General features: G+C 47.2%; 1 protein-coding gene across 1 annotated transcript in view; it reads left to right on the top strand.

The window, feature by feature from the left end:
- The first annotated feature begins 12,967 nt into the window (after positions 1-12,967).
- Positions 12,968-20,304, top strand: part of RCAN1 (regulator of calcineurin 1) — an 85,656-nt gene continuing 78,319 nt past the window's right edge. The window contains exon 1 of the mRNA XM_004474472.4: positions 12,968-13,225. Coding sequence (XP_004474529.1) covers positions 12,983-13,225 — 243 coding nt within the window. The 5' untranslated portion in view covers positions 12,968-12,982. The remainder of the gene's footprint in view (positions 13,226-20,304) is intronic.

The following is a 20,304-nucleotide window of genomic DNA, read 5'->3' as shown; positions in this document are numbered from 1 at the left end:
TTGCTGATGTGGGAGGAGCGGGGTGAGGGGGTGGGGGGTAAATGGGAACCTCATATTTTTTGAATGTAACATTAAAAAAATAAAGAAAGAAAAAAAAAAAACGGAACTCTAAGAAGCAGCCTTACAAAATTTGCTCTTCTGTTCCTTGAAGGGACGTCGCCCATCATCCATTTATTTCTCCATTCCTTCATTTGCACCTTCCTTCACTGTTTGTCAAGTGCCTGAGGCTGAGGATGCACCCACAATTATAGGACGGTTTCTGCCCTCGAGGGACACAAAGGTCCGGTGCCTCCTGGGTGCCTGACATTATGCTGGGTCCAAGGGCCCACCACCGCCCCTGTCCGCAGGAGGCTCACAGCTCAGTAGAGAAGAGAGACGACCGAGATGTGACAGCACAGGATAGCTGGATGTGACAGGGAGGCGCTCAGTGACAGCATCACGGCCGGGCACGCCCCATGCCCCATCACTGAGGAGGGGCCAGGGGACCGGAGGCTGCTGGTCGGGCTGCCCGGTCCTGAGCAAGCTCCTGCTGACCGAGAAGGCGCCCAAGTCCTGGGCCCTGCCCTGCCGGAGCTTCCTGGGAGGAGCAGCGACTCCGCGTCTAGAGACTGGCTTCGAGGCAGGCACCAGGAGTCCAGATTCAGCTAGGAGGCCGCTGCGGAGGAGGTGACAGGTACGGCGGCGGCCTGTGTGGGAGGCCCGGGCACGCGCGGGCGGTGCTGGGGACAGGACTCTGTGCTTCTGACCCCAGCGAGGAACCACAGGGTGGAGGTGTGGGAAGCGCCGTGGTGGCCGCAGGCCCGAGGTCAGAGGCCACAGTCCTGGTGCCCCGAGCTGTCCCTGGCATAGTCTTGTCTGTTCCCTGGTGATCTGTCCTACTGGGTCGAGATGCCATGTGGCAGGGCAAGACCCCCGCTCACTGGAGTGAGAGAGAAGTGTCGGGCTTCGGTGAGTATTTGATTTTTTCAAAGAAAAGGAAGGAACAAAAGGAGGAAAGAAAGAAGAAAGGGGGGAGGGAGGGAGGGGAAGGGAAGGGAGGGGAATAGAGGGAGGGGTGTGGGAAGGGAGGGGTGTGAGAAGTGGGGAGGAGGACTGTGGGAAGGGAGGGGAAGGGAGGGGGTGGGAAGGGAGGGGGAGAGGGAGGGATGTGGGAAGGGAAGGGAGGGGGAGGGGTGTAGAAAGGGAGGGGTAGAAAAGGAGGGGGAGGGGAGGGGTGTGGGAAGAGAGGGAGGGGTGTAGGAAAGGAGAAGGAGGAGGACTGTGGGAAGGGAGGGGGAGGGAGGGGCGAGGAAAGGGAGGGGTAGAAAGGGAGGGGGAGGGCTGTGCTGAGGGAGGGAGGAGAGGTCATGCTCTGCCGCTTCACTGTGCGGGAGACCCCGGTGCTCACGCTGGCTCGGCTTCCGTGCCTCGGGGGTCGCGGGCACCTGCGGAGACCGCGGGAGCCCCAGGTAGCGGCGACGGGACCGCACACCTCCTTTACTTCCAGCGGTGTTCTGTTACTGCGGTTCCCAGATCCCCCTAAGTGGGCTGGTGGGTTACGCTGTCTATGAACCTAGCTAGTCCTCATTAAAATGGACAAGCTCTTACACAAATGCCTCCAAAGAAATGGCAGAAGCGGCTTCTCAGGAAGCCGGCGGCGGCGGACCCGGAGCAGCCAGCAGAGCGCGCGCCTCCTTCAGCCGGCGGGAGCCCCTGCCTGCCAGATTCTGAGGTGAAAGGCATGCCCGTAGTTTACAAATAAATAAATTCACAAACGTAACCTGACCCTCGGGCTCCATTTAACAATGCGCGAGGAAGTAGCCAATTTTGCTTTTCCTGTTGCTCTGTGGTGAGAACACTTCTTTTTAAACCACGACTTTGGAAAGTTTTCTGTCATTACGTGATTTTATTGTCACAGACGATGTGTGACCTCTATAAAAGCTCTCTTTCTCACACTTTACAACTTGGAAGCAAAATTTTCCAACGTGTTAGAAAGCTTCCAAGGAGTTCTGTGGGTTTTTAAACCCATTTGTTCAAAACATGAAAGGAAACATCTCTCAATTAATTTGCAAGAACGACTCATTGACATCAAGGAACATGGAAATTTACTCCCTGGATCTGAGTCATTTTTTAAAAAAAGTAAATTGCACACTCAGTCGATGGGACTGAAAAATGAGTTTTGTGATTTAGAAAACAGAGCACAAAGAGGTTTCTCACAATCTTCTGCAAGGATGAAACATGTTTGATCACACCACTGTCACTAAAACAAAGCTAATAAGTAATTGAGAGTAACTGAAGATTTTTGAGAAAACGCCACCTTCCGCCCTTGTCCCTGCACAGTGTGCCATCCACAAAGCTCCTGATAGTACAAAAAAGTCAGACCATGCTAGTTACTTTCTGCTCAAAGGCTCCACCGGTTCCCCAACCCAACCAAGTGAACATCAAGGTTCTCACTGCATCCTACAAAGGCTACTATGCTCTGACTCCATCAACCACATGGCCTCTCTGACCTCGGCAAGCCCGTCCTCCTTTGTCACTTGCCATAGGCACACTGGCCTCCACATTATTCCTTCAGCTGGTCAGGCAGCTGCTGCCCCAGGGCCTTTGCACTTGCTCTTCTGCTTGCATGGTTTTTCCAGACGTGGGCATGATGCTCCCATGCTTCCTCAGGTCCTCGCTCAAGGTCTCACCGGGCTGCTTAGCTGAAACCAACCCCCCACCCCCAATTTCCTATGGAAGCTAAGGACAGCCTACCATCTTTCCCCTGGGGGCACAAATAAACCCTGCCTTCGGAAACAGGGGTATTGTCTTGTATCATAGGATGGACAGATAAATGTGGCCCGACTCCCTTCTTGGGAGTGCCAAGAGGTAAACAAATGCCCCAGCAGGTAGTGCTGTGCCCACACACTCTATCCCTTTTCTACACTGAGCACACATCAGCATTCCCAGACTAAGTTTCATGGCTCCTGGCCCAGCCCAACCCCTATATCTGCTCCAGGTGGGAGGCAGTGAAGTCCTTCCTCTATGACACCAGCACAGGTGGGGTGTGCACAGACCATCTCCCTGCATCGGCTGTGGCTTGAGACGACCCCCTGGCCGTGGAGGACCGACACCCACTAATGAAACTGGCCTTGCTGGTCTCTTTGCTACTGAAGTAAACGTTGTCCCACCCAGGGCCTGAGTGAGCTGTGCTTTTGTGGATGACCCTGATGCCTGCCAACCATGGAGTGGGGGGACCCCAGGACTGCTGTTCCTGGCGGCAGGCATTGGGATGCTCTCCTTCATCCTCCATGGCATGAGAACCCTCTCCTGGAGGTGGTAGCAGGTGTCTTTCTTCTGATTGACAAGTTAGTGCAGTCGGCAGGGCTCTGACATTTCCTATCCCTCTTCTCTGCTTTTATTGTTCCCTCTTTACATACATTCATATCACCAACATACCTCATGTTATATTTAATTCTCTCATTTACTGTCCATCTCCCTCAACAGATGCACCTACTACCATTTGTAAGTACACTTCATGAGCAAAGGGAGTTTTGTTTGTTTGTGTACTGCAATAGCCCCATGTCTTAGTTTGCATGTGGCTAAAACAAATAGCATACAACAGGTTGGCTTAAACAATGGGAATTTACTGGCTCACAGTTTTGAGGCTAGAAGTCCAAAATCAAGGCATCAGCAAGACAATGCTCTCTTTCCAAAGACTGTGGCATACTGGGGCTGGCTGCCAGCGATCCTTGGTCCTTGGCTTCCAGTCACATGGTGATGTGCTTTCATTTCTCTTCTGGATTTCACTGACTTCCAGCTTCTTCTCCACATGGCTTTTTCCTTACGCGGCCAATAAGAAGATTAAGGCCCAACCTCATTCAGTTGACCACACCTTAACAAAAAATAACATCTTCAAAGGCCCTGTTTACAATGGGTTCACATCTGCAGGAATGGACCAAGATTCAGAACACGCTTCTTTCTGGGGCACATAATTCAACCTACCACACCCCAGGATCTACAACAATGCCTGCCTCACTGTATCCTAATGAGAGTGAGGGCCCCCAAAATCAAAGTCAGGATGGGATCAAGCCTGAAGGAGGTGGACTTCGTGTCTGTCACTTTAGCCCTGCCCCTGGTGAGAACAGAGCACAAATTCATCATTCAGCCCGGGCTGGCTGAGCACACTCAGGCCACAGTTAGTGCTGTAGGCAAATAGACGTGGCTCCTACACTGTAGGGTAGTATCAAAGAAGGAACGCATGGGAGCAGCTACCAAACATCCCCGCCGAAGGGCACTGAGAGAGGAGCCCAGGATGTCTCACCCCAGCCCCTTAAAGGAAAGTGCTCTTGTTGGGATAGAGACGATGACATCTGCCAGGTCCCAGGACCGGCTGGCCCAGCACACGCAGCAGCCTTCCACGGACTGGGGTGGGAGGGGAAGAGTCATTCATTCATGGTCCATCTAGCGGTCCTCAGGACAACTCCAATGTGCAAAATAGCTAAGCGGTCCCTGCCCTCTATACCTACCCTAGAAGCTGCTCAGAGAGGAAACTCTATTTACCTGTTGTATTAGTCAGCCAAAGGGGTGCTGATGCAAAATACCAGAAATTGGTTGGTTTTTATACAGGTGCTTGTTTGGGGTAGGAGCTTACAGATACCAGGTCATAAGGCATAAGTTACTTCCCTCACCAAAGTCTATTTGGAGCAAGATGGCTGCTGACGTCTATGAGGGTTCAGGTTCCATGGGTTCCTGCGTTCCTGAGGCTTGCTTTTCTCTGGGTCCAAGGTTCCTTCCTCCCTGGGGCTGGCTTCTCTTTCCTCTGTGTGCTGACTTCCCGGAGCTCCAGTTTAAGTCTTCAGCATCAAACTCCAACATCAAAACTCCAACATCAGAAAGCCTCAACTCTGTCCTTTGCCATGCCTTTTATCTGTGAGTCCCACCCACCAAGGGATGGAGACTCAATGCCCTAATCACAACTCAATCATGCCCAGGTACAGATCAGATTACAAACATAATCCAGTATTTCTTTTTGGAATTCATCAATAATATCAAACTGCTACACTTGTCATCACATTGTTAAAAGAGTGTCACATAAGACAGTTCCAGCCTTCTACCCTATGGAATCTAAGCCCCCTCAATGGGAAGCAGAGTGGGCCTCACTATCTCAAAGTCCTCAAGACTGAGGAGCAAACATACATAAAGGGAGAATGCAACTAGGACTTACATTATCCTGGCAATGGAAGAACTTGTAACATTGATATAAAGGCAGTGATCACCAGGGGTTCTCTGAAGGGAGGGAGAAGGAATAATAGGTATAACATGGGACATTTTGAGGACATTGGAATTGTACTACATAACATTGCAATGACTGATACAGGCCATTATACCTTTTGTCAAAACCTATAAAATTGTGCGGTGCAAAGTGTAAACCACAATGTAAACTATACACCATGGTCAGTAGCAATGCTCCAAAATGTGTTCATCAATGTAACAAATATACCACACTAAGGAAAGATGTTGTTAATGGGGAAAGCGTTGGGGGGAGGAGTGGGGTATAAGGGAATCCCCTATATTTTCTATGTAACTTACATATAATCTAAAATCTCTTTAGAAATAAAGGGGGGTGAGGAAGACTGTTGCATAGAAGAGACGTGGGGAGAGCTGGGACCAAGTGTGCACCTGCAACCCTTCCTTTCTGAGTCCCCACCCTGGGCACTGTTGGGACATTGTGTCTAGCCCCCACACCACCTCAGGAAGGAGTCACCTATGTCAACATTTTATATACAAGGAAACGGAGACTTTGGGAGGTCAAGGGACTTCCCCAAAACCACAGAGATAATGAGGGACAGAACTGGAATTCCGACCAGCTCTTTCTGGCTTCAGGGCACTACACTGGATTGCACGGGCTGTGACAGGAGCAATGGGGCATTTTGAACCTTTAGAACTCACTGGAATGGCATGGGTCACCTTCGGCTGAGGCAACGTGATCCAGCTTTCTCTGTGGGGTGGTGGGACACGCTCCCCGTGATTCTGGATTAGTCGTATTGATCTCGTTTTAACTAAGCTCATCTGCAAAGACCCTATTTCCAGATAAAGTTTCATTCACAGGACCGGCATTAGGAATTGAGCATACCTTTTGGGGGAACACAACACAATTCAACCCATAACACATTTTGAGGAATTTGATCTCAAATTCTTCTTCTGTGGAAGGGCTGACCCTGCAGTGTATGTGCTCAGGGAGACACTGTCACCTGAGAATGAGGATAATAGGAGCTGGAGAATTTCATAAGCGAGGAAGCCACTTTGCAAAGAGAAAAGAAAGAGGTAGAGGTGCATGGAAAGGTCAAGAAAAAGCAAGCTGGCCCTAAAAGGCTGCTGGCTCCTGGACAGCCATTGAGTACTGCTTCTTGAGCTTTCAGAGGTCTGGCTGCCTTCCTGCCTTTGGCTTCCAGGACATACCCTATATCCTTAATTTAAAATCTCCCTTCTTTTAACTGGTTCCAGAGGTTTTGGTTAATTGCAACCAGAATTCTAATTAACACAGAATCCTAATATAGAGGCCACACAAGTCAACACACTTGAAAAGAGAACTTAGAGTAATGTAAAAGTCAATGAGCTTCCTTTCCAAATTTGGAAAGGCAAAATAACCAAATTCTAATATTTCCCCCCAAACCAAACTTATTACTCTGGCTTTCTAATTAAAAAGAAACAGAAATAATGTAAATTTACAACTCAACAACAGAAAGTCAAATAGCTCAATTTAAACACTGGACAAAGGATTCAAATAGACATGTCTCCAAAGAAGACATGCAAATGGCCAATGGGCACATGAAAAGATGCTCAACATCATTAGCCACTAAGACAATGCATATCAAAAGCACAATGAGATACCACTTCTGTCCACTGGAATGGCTATTATTAAAGAAACTAAAGATAACAAGCACTGCTGAGGATGCTGAAAAATAGGAACCTTCATACACTGCTGACAAGGAATGTAAAATGGTGCAGCCACTGTGGAAAACGGTTTGGCAGTTCCTGAAAAGGTAAACACAGAACTACCCCACTAGTAAGTATACGCCACAAAGAATTGAAAGCAGCAGGGACTCAGACAGATATTTATACATCAACGTTCATAGCAGCAGCATTAGTGACAATAGCCAAAATATGGAAGCAACCCAAATGTGCATCAGCAGATGAGTGGATGAACACAATGTGTTATATTCATGCAATGGAATATTACTCAGCCTTATAAAGGAACGAGGTTTGAATACCCTATAAAGATGAACCTTGAAGATGTCAGGTCGAGTGAAATAAGTCAGATACAAAGGAACAGAGACTGTGTGATTCCACTTACATGAAATAGCTAAAATATGAAAACTCATAGGGACAGAAAATAGAGTACAGGGTACCAGGGGTAGGGGGCAGGGGAAATGGGGAGGTCATGCAAATGGGTGCAGGGTGGTCCTTTTTTTTTGGCAGGATGGAAAAGTTCTGCTAATGGATGGTGGTGAGGGTGGCGTGGCATTGAGAATGAGATTAATCCACTGAATGGTATGCTTAGGAGGGGCTTCCCCTGCCCTGCATAGCTGCTAGTCTGTTTCTGGTGGGAAGGGAAAGTTTATGTTGTATGTATAACAATGATCTGTATTAGTCATCCAAAAGGAGTTCAGAAGTACCAGCAATCTGTTGGCTTTTATAAACGGTATTTATTTCTGGTAGAAGCTTACAGTCACATGGCCCGAAAGAGTCCAACTCAAGGTACCTGTATTAGTCAGCCAAAGGTGCTGATGGTTTTATAAAAGGTATTTATTTGAGACAGAAGCTTATAGTTTCCAGGCCATAAAATATAAGTTACCAAAGTCTAGTGCCATGTGTTGGAGCAAGATGGTTGCTGATGTCTGCGAGGGTTCAGGCTTCCCGGCTTCCTCTTTTCGTGGGGCTCATTTCTCTCTGAGCTCAGCTGCCCATGTGTTTACTTCCCGGGCTCCAGCTCAAAACTCTGAAACTCCCTTCTCTGCAGTGCATTTACTCTGCACTACCAATGTGGCCCAATCAAAGCCTCAGTCATTATTTAATCAAGTAAGAGTGAAACCTCTGAATCCAATATAATCTAATATGTCCAGAGGAACAAACTAGTTCACATAATCCAATATTTTTTGGAATTTATAACCAATGTCAAACTGCTACAGTACCCCAAGAGGTACTTTCTCACCCAAAGTCATTTGCCCACGTTAAACAAGATGGAGGGCAATATCTGCAAGGGGTTAGCCCTCCTCTTTCACTTAAGGCTCTGTGGTCCCATCTTCCTCCAATCTCAGCTGTAGGCTCACAAGGCTCATCTCTCTCTGGGCTCAGCTGCAGCTGTAAGTTATCAGGCTCATCTCTCTTCCCAGGGCCTCTGCTGTGTCTATGGAGCTGTCTTTATTCCTCTGTGTTCTTCTCCTGTGTGTCTACTTCCATGTGAGTCTGTTTTATCAGCCCAAGGAGGCTGGGACTCAATGCTGTGTTGTACTCTAATGACGTGGTTGAATCAAAGCCCTAATCGTAACATAATTTAATCAGACATCTCAGCTGAATGTAATCCAATCAAAGGGTATCACACCCAGAGAAACAGAGCAGTTTACAATCAATATTTCCTTTTGGAATTCATAAATAATATCAAACTGCCACAGGTGGAATGGGAAAGTTTATGTTGTATGTATGTTTCAAAAATTAAAAATAAAAAGAACTAAAGTGACAATGAAAATCAAATGTAATACAACATTCTGTGCAGGATATAATAATGAAGGAGAAACATCTCAAAGGGACATTACCGGGACCAATGAAAAATTGGAATATAGATGTTAAGGTTTATATTAATGTTAAATATCTTGAACTTGGTAACTATACTTAAGGTGGTTACATAACTGAACATCCTTGTTCTTAGAAGATATACATGGAAGTATTAAATGTTTGAGCATGATGTATACAACCTACTTTCAAATGTTCAGAAAATAGATGAAGGATGGATAGATAGATAGATAGATAAATAATATAGACAGAGTTAAATGGTAAATGTGGCAGAATGTTAAAATTGGTGGATTTGGCCATCAGGAAAGGGGTTTGTTGGAGTTCTCTATATTGGTTTTGTATTATTTTTGCAATTGTCCTGCAAGTTTGAAATTATTTCAAAACAAAATGTTTAAAAAAGAAGAAATAAAAATAATGGAGATTTAAAGAGTGAAAACTAAGTAGGGAAAAAAGTTTCTTTCTCCAAAATAAAACAAATCAAAACAGCCACAACAAGATTGCATGGTATTCTTATTCATTTCATAGTAGGTAATAAGTGAGGATCTTGCTAGTTGAGTTACTTAAGGAGTTTATTCCTTTGAGCAGTTTTTGGAACAGATCATTCCTTGAAAAGTAACCACCCACTCAGAAACCCAGCTATTTGCCTTCTACCTTAAATAAATTTTTAAAATGTCTATAATTTCCCATTATGTGAAGAAATGCCCTTGGTTCATTAAACAAGCATTCAGCAAGTGCTTACTGTACACAGCCCCATACAATTTCCAGAACAAAAGAGGGAGTCAGTGAAAACTGTCATACTGTGAAACTTTCCCACCTGGCAAATGAATAGGTTTGTTTACCTACACACAGACATAACTGGGCTGCAATCATGTAATAAGAGACAGGTGCTAAGAACAAAAATAACCAAACTTAGCTTTCTGAGGGACTCTTTTTATATCTGGTCATTGTAAATGGGTGACACGAAAGAAGTGCAAGAAGGAGGAAAATGAATAGGAGGTAGGATATACGAATTAAAATTTATGCTACCTCCTCCCATCATTTCAAAAGGATCCCTGAGAACAGTTCCTGGCTCATTTTGGTTCCTCTCCCTTCTGTGTATGTGAAGAAATGGATCAAGGCAATGAAAAGAAAAGTCTCTCCAGGTAAATATTGAAGCAAGATGCCGGGATAGCTCCAATGCTATAGCTGCAACAAGGGGGACAGGTGACAATTCCCAAAGAACGCTGGGGATTTCTATATGTTTTAGGTGGGAACAGCCTCTTAAAAGATTACCTTTCAGTTCAATTGATTTCATTCTTAGAAATGGATGTACTAATACCCAAGGAACACGCTTTGCAGTTTCTTCCCGAGCTGTTGACAGATCACATCTTCACTGTTTTTCCCTCCTGGGGAGAGGCCATTGATTTTGGTGTTAATACATTAGTATCTGTGAATGCACATGGCAAAGCTCTCTGTCTTTCTTTAACTTACAAGACATGGCTGAGGTATCCATTACCCTGAAAATTTATTTTCTATGTGGAAATTGTATTTTCTATCTGTCATCTTATTACTAAATGTCACCTGCAATAGGATAAGGCTGCTGAGCTCCCAGGTGTGAAAGCATGATGGTAATGCTATCTACTGAGCTCTTCTATCATTTTGCACTGGTGTTTTGAGAGTTCTCCAACCCAAAGCATCACGCCCAGTGCTTTCGCGGAGGATCTCGGGGCATGACCTCTGGTGGGCTGCACAGGGAATATTGACCCTGCTCCCCAACTGAAGCCCCAACCACTCTTATCTTCTGCTCTCAATCTTCCTACCTCTTTCTTTCCCTTCTTTTCCTCTGCTTTAGTTTTCCTCTACTCTTTCCCACCATTTTCCTTTGGTCCTTCCCATTTATCTGTTTCCTAAAGCCCTAAGGTTGAAGGCAGCACTGCAGATAGCGCATAAGAGCAACTTAGTATCTTCCTTGGCCATCTGCTGCCCATTTCCTTGCAGGAAGACCATTGAGTCTCTTTGAGCCTTGGTTCTAAATTCTGGAATAACAATAGCTGGTGGTGAGGATTATATGAGCTACTCTATGTGAACAATCATTAACTGTTTAAGTGCTATCCAAATGAAAGTGGCATTCTTAATGGCGCTACATAGACAAGCAGTTGATATGTTCAGTGATTTAAGAAAAGCTTCCTTCATTGCCTGGCTGCCTGGGGAGGGAGAGAAGGAGAGAGGTGGGAGTCCAAAGACACTGAAGGAATGTTTGTTTTTGTGTGTATCTTAGTAATGACCAACTGCATTCCCAAGTGGATTAGAGAAACTTTTGTATCCGCCATTCTGCAAGAGGTTGTACCTGCTCGTTCCTCTCTTGGCCCAGCGGAGAACCAGTTGTGATGTTTTGCTCTGTGTGCATTTCAAGTTTCAGATCTGCTGGTGGTTTTCCTTTGCATGTTTTGTCCCCCAGGCCCATTCGGCATGCTGTCAGTGGCTTACTGGGAGCCGGCAATGAAAGGGCACACTGTCCTGAGGATGATGACAGCAGGGACACACCCAGCAACGGGTTGGCTGGGCACTGTTTTTCCAAAACTGGTGCCTCATCCCCTTTGTTTCCCTTTTCAGAATGTCTGGCTGAGTTTACAGAGACTTTTCGGCTCTGCAATGTCATTCACCCTCCATTACTTCATCTCATCCCGTGTGGTCTTTATCACATTCTATTTTTTTAAAAAAAACAATTTTATTGAGATATAAACTCACATACCATAAAACTCATCATTTAAAGTATACAATTCTGTGGTTTTTAGCTTAGTCAAGAGTTGTGCAACCATCACAATCCAATTTTAGAACATTTTCATCACTCCCCAAACAAAACCTGAACCCATAAAGCAGTCAGTCCCCATGCCTCCCCACCCCCTACTCCCCATCACCCTCCGGTCTGTGACAACCACCAATCTGCTTTCTTCTCTGTGGATTTGTCAATTCTGGACATTTCATCTAAATAGAATCACCTAACATACAGCCTTTTATGTCTGGCTTCTTTCACTTAACATGTTTTCCACGTTCATCCATGTTGCAGCATGTATCAGAACTTCACCCTTTTATATGGCTAATTGTATGTATATACCACCTTTGTTTCTCCGTTCAAAAGTTGATGGATATTTGGGTTGTTTCCACTTTTTGGCTACTGTGAATAACGCTGCAAGGAATTCTGCTGTACAAGTATCTGTTTGAATCGCTTTCCTTTTGGCTAAATACCTAGGTATGGAACTGCCCAGTCATATGCTAATTATATGTTTAACTTTTTGAGGAATGGCCAAATTGTTTTCCACAGTGGCTACACCATTTTACAACTCCACCAGGAAAGCTGGAATTCAGACCCAAGTTTTCACTCTACTAGACTGCCATGGCAGTGAAGGAATTTTCACTATATTGCAGGAAGAAAGAGAGGTATAAGCTCATTTGAAGTCCTTTGCTTCTCCTCTACAAACTCCCCAAAGGGAAGGTCTGACGCTATTATGTCTTTTATCTCTTCTTGTACATAGTACAGAGTGGTAATTCAAAAAATTTCTTCTAAGTATATAAGTTATGAATAAGGACATAATGACGAATAAACTGCCACATAAAAGTAAGGTATTGTTATCAGGGTCTAGTTCAACTCTTACTTGCGATACATATGAACAATAATTGCAAGCACGCAACAACCTCCCAAGGGTTACCACACACGGTAATGGGCAGGACTTAAATTCCCGAAAGCTGGCCCATGTCCTTTAAAACGTCACCGCATGGGAACCACAGAAGCGCAACCTTCCCAGCCACCATCCGGGCGCCCAGGACCCTGCTTGGCACCATTTAGCAGGCACCAGCTGTCGGAAGAGCGGAACTGGCTAAAAAGCCTTTGCCCCTAACTGACATGGCCGCCATTGAGGCTTCCGAGTTCTGGCGGCAGAATGAGGGGCACGTGAGGAGAATCCCGCTCCTTTATTGGCTTTCTGTACTGGGAGGGTGGGCCTCAATAACCCTGCAGGGGCCGGCTTTAAAGGGCCCACGGCTAAATTCCCAGAGCTCCGCCCTCGGAACTGGGCGGGCAGCGCGCCGTGCGGGGTTTCCACCCCTCCCGCTCGGAACCGCGGCTTGCGGGGCGGGCACTGGGAAGCCGCGTCTGCGGGAGCGGTGGTGAACCGCTCAGGGTGCGGCGCGAGCCCGAGGGGGTTAAGCGCGACGTTCGCGGGCGCGGCGCGGACGGGAGCGCGCGGGCGCGGGGATGGAGGACGGCGGGGCCCGGCCGCGGCTCGGGGCGGAGGCGGAGGCGGCCGGGGCGCGAGCGCGGCCGGGGGGCACGCTGCGACCCTTCGCGCCGTTCCCGGGGGCGGCCGAGGCCGACGAGAGCGGCGGCGACTGGAGCTTCATCGACTGCGAGATGGAGGAGGTGGACCTGCAGGACCTGCCCAGCGCCACCATCGCCTGCCACCTGGACCCGCGCGTGTTCGTGGACGGCCTGTGCCGGGTGAGGGGCGGAGGGCAGACACCTGTTGCCCGGGGAGGCGGGCGGGAGGCTCCCCGCGGGCAGGGGCAGCCCCTCCAGCCCCGGAGGCCGGCGGGCGGGGAGGCGGCCCCGGGACGCGGGGACACCCCGGGGCGCCCCGCCGCGGCTTCTCCTCCTGGGGCCGCGAAGGTGCGGGTCCGCGGACGCCCGAGCGCCTGCTTGGCCGCGCGCAGCCCGCCGAGGGGTGTTTTGGGGGCTCGCCTTTGACCAGGGCTGGGGACCGCCTCCCAGCGACGCTGCTGTCGCCCGGCGTCGACTCGGTTTGTCGGGGAGGGGGACAATCAAGGAACGACTTGGCCGCGGAAGTGGCCGGGAGCCCGGTCCTGGGGCTTTCACCACCCATCCCTGCAGTTACTGCGTCGGGGGAGAGGGGGGGTCTCCTCATTCATAGGCATGAGGAGACAGACGGTTGAGCGGCGACGTGACTCACTGCTCATAAATAGGACGTCGCTGCCTTCTCAATCTGCCCTATTGGAAGAAAAGCCTGTGTTTGGGTGAGGATCCGTGGTTGCTCATTATCCTGCGGATGGCCAGTTTTGGGCGGATGGTGTTGAGGGGGAAGGGGCTTTTAGGATATTTAGTCACGAATCTTAATTCCTGGAGGAGTGAGTGACACAGGCCACCATCAGGGACACTCAGCACATGCAGAGCTGATTCCCCCCTCCCCCTCAAGTCTACACAAATTAGACACTTTGAAGGGTGAGGGGGCAGGTATGAGTAATCAATGGTGGGGAGGAGGAATTTATTTCAAATCTTCGACTATTGTGCACAATCAAATTTTGGACCATGTGGGCTTTGCAGAAGGAAACACGTCTTTGGGAGATGGCCCATTAGGAGAGAGCTGTCAGAAAGGGGGAAAAAAAGCAGTGATGCTTTCAGTGCTTGGCTTTGGGTCTGTTTGTACTGTCGATGAACTGTAGTTGAAGGCCACTGCCAAGAGGAAGCCACTGTGGAAGAGGGAATAGTGTGCTGAAGTCCCATTTATTTATAATTTATATGCCCATTTACTTTCGGAAAAGATTTACAATGGCTGTGTGCTTAGGTAAGCTTCTGCGCATGCTTTCTAGAGCAACAAATGTCCTGAACACAGGGTCTTATTCATCTTACGCTAAAATCTTTTCTTGTCTGCCGGCCATTTCAAGCCTCTCTCCTGGGGGTTGGAGGCCTCCTTTGTGACGGAGCAAGGTCGGGTCATGTTAGAGTCCATTGATTTGCGTGGGTGTCCAGCAATTCATCGTTTTAATTTTCCCCAGGAAGTGTTGGAGTGACTCCTAAAAGTGCCGTGTATGAAAATTTGCCCCTGTGGCTAGTTATTCACTTAAGAAACGGTTCTGGAGGCTCTAGTATAGGGGATAGCAGTGTGCCTTGCCTTCAGGCGCTGACACTCTTGTTGGAGAAGACCCCCACCACTGGAGATGAGGACTGGGGGAGGAGGAAAAGTCCTATTTTACACTAGATGACCAAGGAAGGGCTTACCAACAAGGTTTCTCTTTGAGCAGAGACCAGGTGCTAGCAATCATTCCTAGCAATCATTCGTTCATTCTTTTGCTATTTGTGGAATGTTTCCTTTGTTCTGGGCACTGTTTTAGCCCATGGGATGTGGTGGGGAACACTGTGAGTTTATGTTCTAGTGGTTGAGAAGGAGATCTGCCATAGAAAAAGCAAGTGAATAAGGTAATTTCAGATAGCAATGAGTACAATGGAGAAAAGAAAACAAGGCGACAAGATAAAGAGTAAAGGAGAGGAGGGTGGGGAGCTGAGTCATAGCAGTCAGTCCTAACAGACACTGACCATTCCAGAGGCTTTAATGAAGAACTGGGTAATTGGAGCTGGATTGGGGGAATCAGCAAAAGGAGAAGTGTTGCTGGAACCCTGGGGAGGAGCCACTTGGCAGGAGCTGTAGTCCTGAAGGTTTGCAGCCCCCACCAAGGATGGAGATGCTAAAGCAGGGAGCAGGCAGGGAAGAAATGCCCCTGCTCTCCCCCAGCCCTGAGCAGCCAGGAGGGAAGGGAGCCCAAAAAAATACAGACCAGAGGCAGGGTCAGGAGGGTGGAGAGGGATGGAGACTGACTCTGGGGACAGGACACATACGGGTCAGCCTGCATGGAGCCACTTTAGATTGAATGGCCTTGGAAGGCCTCTCTCTCTGAACAGCTGGGACTTGGCTGATGGGAAGAACCTTGTTGAGATATTCGTGTGGCCGGCTGTCCAGGCACAGGGAATAGCATCTGCAGCATTTCAAGCGCAGGGATGCATGCGATGTATTCAGAAAGCCTGAAGGCCTGCTTTAGGAGGTAGGGAGTGATTGAGGTTGAGGCTGGAGGGCAGCCAGGAGCCATTCACCTGGAGGGTTGGGAGCTACCATGAGGATTCAGATTTTATTGTAATTGCAAAGCTGGGTAGAAAATGGCTTGTGGGGAAAGAAGCTGGGTGTTCCCGAGGAGAAGCCAGGAGATTGGTTAGGATGCTGTCGGAGTGGTCTAGGGGAGATGGGAAGTTGGCTGACCTAGGGGGTGGTGAAGATGGAAAAAGGGGCAGAGCTTCCCCTTCTCTCCATTTGGAGGCACTGGAGCTTAGAATGGAGAAGGGCTTTGGCCTGGGTTGCCCATTCATTTTACAGGAATAAGATGTAAAGCAATAGGTCAAGACTTAAAAAACCAACTCAGCTAAGGTAGTTGGTGTACCTGAGGGCAAATAGCTGGTCAGCAAGGCCACCCTAGAGCGAAAAGCACTGCAGGTCCTTGTTCCTTCCAGTTAACAGTTTCTCATTTAGCTAAATCCATCCCTCTGGAGGGAAGACAATTATTCTAAAAGCCACTCTTCCTTGAGGCTGCCATGTTCCCCCTACTTGAAGACTGGTGGAGAGTCATATCTGGTAGGTGGACCACTCACAGACCTGGGCCCCCTTCATCCGCTCTCCTATCAGCACTGTGTTGGGGCCATCTGGGTGAGACGACTGTGGAAAAAAAGGACTGCAGCAAATTTCTTTGCATATGTTTATATCATTCTAGAACCTTAGTCTTGGAGGAAAGGAAGAGGTTGACTTGAACTACTAAGTCATTTGGAAGTTTACATCTGAAGCTTGTTTGTGACTATAACCATTTGGCCCGCTATGTAAGATTTCTTTTTATTAGCTGGATTAGCATCAATATTGTAAATAAATTAAAATGAATATGTTAACTAAGTGTATACCTAAGAAGTAACTAAAACTGTATTGTCATTAATTTAAAATAATGTTATTGAAGAGTTTCACACTATTACAAATGAACACTTTTATTAAAATAAGGGTATTTTCTCTTTGTACCCAGATTTGCTTAGCATAGTCCATTACTGTACTCTTTCTGTGACCCTTTTTTCTTGTTTTGTTCTGTTTTGCTTAGAAAAGCAAAGCAGTGCTTTGAACTAGTAATTACATATGCTTTTGGACTATTGGCAGTGGTTAAGTTGGCTTGCTCGAATACGGGTTTAGTCAGTTGTCACCAAGCTAACCAGGAATTTAACGAGTTCCCAAGAAATATTGTTAGTTTCCAAGCAGTAAATATAGTTCCATTAAATAATGGAAATTAATACTGTTTTTCTTCTGCTGTTTATTTGATTGCTAGAGCTTTGCCCAAAGGCTAAATCAGAAAGTGCTAATCATAGAAAAATTTACTCTTTCCTATTGAATAAACTCAATTTTCTTAAAAAACAAAACCAACAAGCCCACTTAAGATTTGTGATACTTCCATGAGCTTCTTTTAGTAACAAATTATCTGATGGGCATAAACGGAATGTAAGTATGGCCTCAAAATCTTTCTATCCGTGGCTACCCCTGACCAGTGACCAGAATCTTAGTTGCACGCTGGAATCCCTGGGGAGTTGGGCAAAACTTCCCCCACCTGGGCAGCCTCCAGGGCAGTTCATTGGAACCTTGGAGGTAGGCAGATGGGAAAGCTCCCCAGGTGATTGTAGGTGGTAGCCAAGGTGGAGAACCACTGGCCCACCTGGAAGCGTTAGGCCTGACCAGAGCATCCTTCCTGTGCAAAGATCATTGAACTGGAAACCTGGGTTCTGTGACTGGCCAGAGAAGGAATCCTTTCTGTGCCTTGAGGTCCCAAGTCTGAAACTAGAGTCAGACTGTAAGCTCCCTCCTGAGCAGCATCACAGCGATCCTGTGCCCTTGGGCAGGTGAGGATCTGCCCGAGGGATCTTGCTTCACCTCGGATTACCTTCCTATGCCTTTCTAGGCATTGGTTTGTCAGTCCATGTCCTTGTCCTCCTGACACTTTGTATTTCGTGAGACTAGATGTCCCTGATCTATAACGGGATGTCTGAAATGTTTTGGTGCATGTACTTGGCTGTGTGTCTGCCCTTTCCTATGGCAAGTCGGTCTGGTAGCACTTTGTCAGCTGTGACATGCTAGCAGGGTAGTGACAGTTGGGTTGTAGTACAGTATAAAATCCAGTCATTTTTAGGCCATTTCCACTTTGTATCCTGGTGTCATAGCACACGGTATCTCAGACTAAATTATGCATGAAAATTATCTAATGGACCATCTTCCTTTTCCCCTTTAACTTTAAGGTTTAAGGCCTTAAACCTTAAATGTGGAGAGAGAAAATCATCTTATCTCCAGTAGGTATGGTTTCATTTATCTGGGCATTTTCAGATTGTTTCTGTAAAAAAGAAAAATCTGTGTGTTCATATGTAGAAAGTTGAATTTGGAAGTCACCTACTTTCCCCTGATTTTAGAATTCCCTCCTCTTCAATAAATCAAACGTTCTTTCCTCGCCTTAGCTTCCTTTAATCCGCCTCCCCACTCCTCTCCCTGGCAAGTGTTCGGTTCCCTTTTCAACTTAATCTGCCACCTCCGTACATTGCTCAGAGCATTTTTCTTTCCTTCAGTAGCAGTTGCTTTAAATGTTATTACCTGCCACTACAGGCTTTTCAAGCCCCAAGACAATTACATAAGGGAGTGAAAAATAGGCTTTGTGATAGAAGAGAATAGCTAAAGCGAGCCTGTGGATTCCAGCGTTGATGTGTTTCAGGTTGTATTCTTCTCTTTGTTCCTTTGTGAAAACGTAGTCAGTGGACACAATTCCCATCTGCCCTGTTCCGGGAATGCCTCATTCCTGTTAGCGATAGCAGGTGGGCACACATCAGTGTGGGTGCGTGCTGGGCTGGGGGGCCGGAGCCCCCTCTCTGCACGTTGTCGGTGCACTGTTGTTAGAGACCGTGCCAAGGGCCGTGGAGGGTGCCACTCATTTGAACTACAATTCAGTTGTGGAGAGAATATTTTCCTAATCACTATCAAAACACAGGGATGCTGACAGTTACCCAGACCCTAAATGACCCGGCTGGGTTCTCTGAACATTAATGGGTGTACCATTGGCGATAGGAAGTAAACATAGCTCGCCTGTCGTTCTCGGGCAAAAGAGAAACATTTTCACAACATCAGGAAAGTATTATTAACGACCTCAACTCTACCTTGACACCGGGGAAGGGGTTGGCTTCGTGTTATATAGATTTCTGCCACGGTTGAAATCCTTCATTTGATTCAGTAGGGGTAGGTTTTCTGTTCCTTTGACCTCTAAAGACTCAGTTGGGTTTAATATGCTCACATTTCCCCACTGAAGTCTGCAGGTGAGTGCCCAGGGCAGCATAGAAGTCAAGGACGTGGCCTGTGGGCGTCCCTTTTGACCCCGAGGCAGCTCTCTGTCCTACCTGTGCTTTAGTTTCCCTGTCTGTCGAATGGGGGTTTTAATAGAACTTACAGTTTATTAAATACATAAAATGGTTGGCCTAGTGCCGGGGACATCGTAAACACACAAATAGATTTGTGTCTTCTTTATCTCCTGCCGTGTAACAAATTCACCCAAGACTTACTGGCGCAAAACAATCAACATTTATCATCTCCCGGTTTCTGTGGATCAGGAATCCAGGCGTGGCTTGGCTTGGTGCCTCAAAGATCCACCGGGGTCCATCCTACGGTCCCATCCCAAGGCTCGGCCGAAGGAGCCTCTGCCTCCACGCCTGCTCGCGTGGTTGTTGGCAGGATTGGGTTCCTCGTGTGGTGTTGGACTGAGGGCCTCAGTTCCTCAGTGGCATTTGGCCAGAGGCCGCCCTCAGTCCCCTGCCACGTGGGCCCCTCTAGAGGACCACGCTGCGACTGGCTTCCACCAGATCGGGCAAGAGAGGGAACGCAGAACTCCACCGCTTTTGCCGTGTTCTCTTCATTCGAAGCCAGTCGGTAACTACAGCCCACACTCAGCGGGAGGGGGACACCAGAGCGTCGCGGCGCGGGGGGCCATCTTACAAGCTGCCTTCCGCAGTTAGCTCTTTATTAGCACTTTTTTTTTTCACTGTAAACTATTTTGACTTCTGTGGGGCACTTGATGTTTAGAAACGTTTACTAAGATATTTTCTAATCTGATTTCTTTTTTTAGAGCTCTTAAAAACTCCATAATGAGTACAGTTTTAGCCCCCACAGTTTCACATAAAATGCCTCAGGGATAGGATTATAGTCAAGTTATTATGTTTCTAAAGTATCAAAAGCTGGTCCCTGCTGCCTTTCTGAAAGAAGAGCTTGAGGCGCTAAAGCCTTTGTAACTTGGGAAGGTCCAGTACTTTTCCTTTCATTACTTATTTCAGCAGGTGCAGTTCAAAATTCCCGTGTGTAATCATAATTAACACTACGGAAAGAAGTATTTGAGCTTGGCCTGAATTCAGAATTAATAGGCAAAAATGCTCCTTTTGGCTTTATTTCCTCAGCATTAACAATAGCTTGTTTTACTTTTATCAACTTTACATTTTATATTACACTTTGTGCTTTGTTTTAAAGATAAAATACTTTCTGTTAATTAACGCAAAGGGATTTGTGTGTAATGTGAATCGTTTCATCTTCACAAGAATCCACTGAAATGGGTGCTCTTATCATCCCCATTCTACAGCTATGGAAGCTGAGGCTGAGGCAGGCCAAGTAACCCTCCCCAGGGCGCACAGCCAGTTAGTGTTGCTCCTTTGAGGCAAACCCAGTTCTGGCCAACTCCGAAGCCCCTGCTGCA

This window comes from Dasypus novemcinctus, chromosome 4 (assembly GCF_030445035.2).
Source record: "Dasypus novemcinctus isolate mDasNov1 chromosome 4, mDasNov1.1.hap2, whole genome shotgun sequence".
Classification (NCBI taxonomy): domain Eukaryota; kingdom Metazoa; phylum Chordata; class Mammalia; order Cingulata; family Dasypodidae; genus Dasypus; species Dasypus novemcinctus.
The sequence above is the reverse complement of the archived record's forward strand: the minus strand, read 5'-3'. Positions and strand labels throughout refer to the sequence as shown.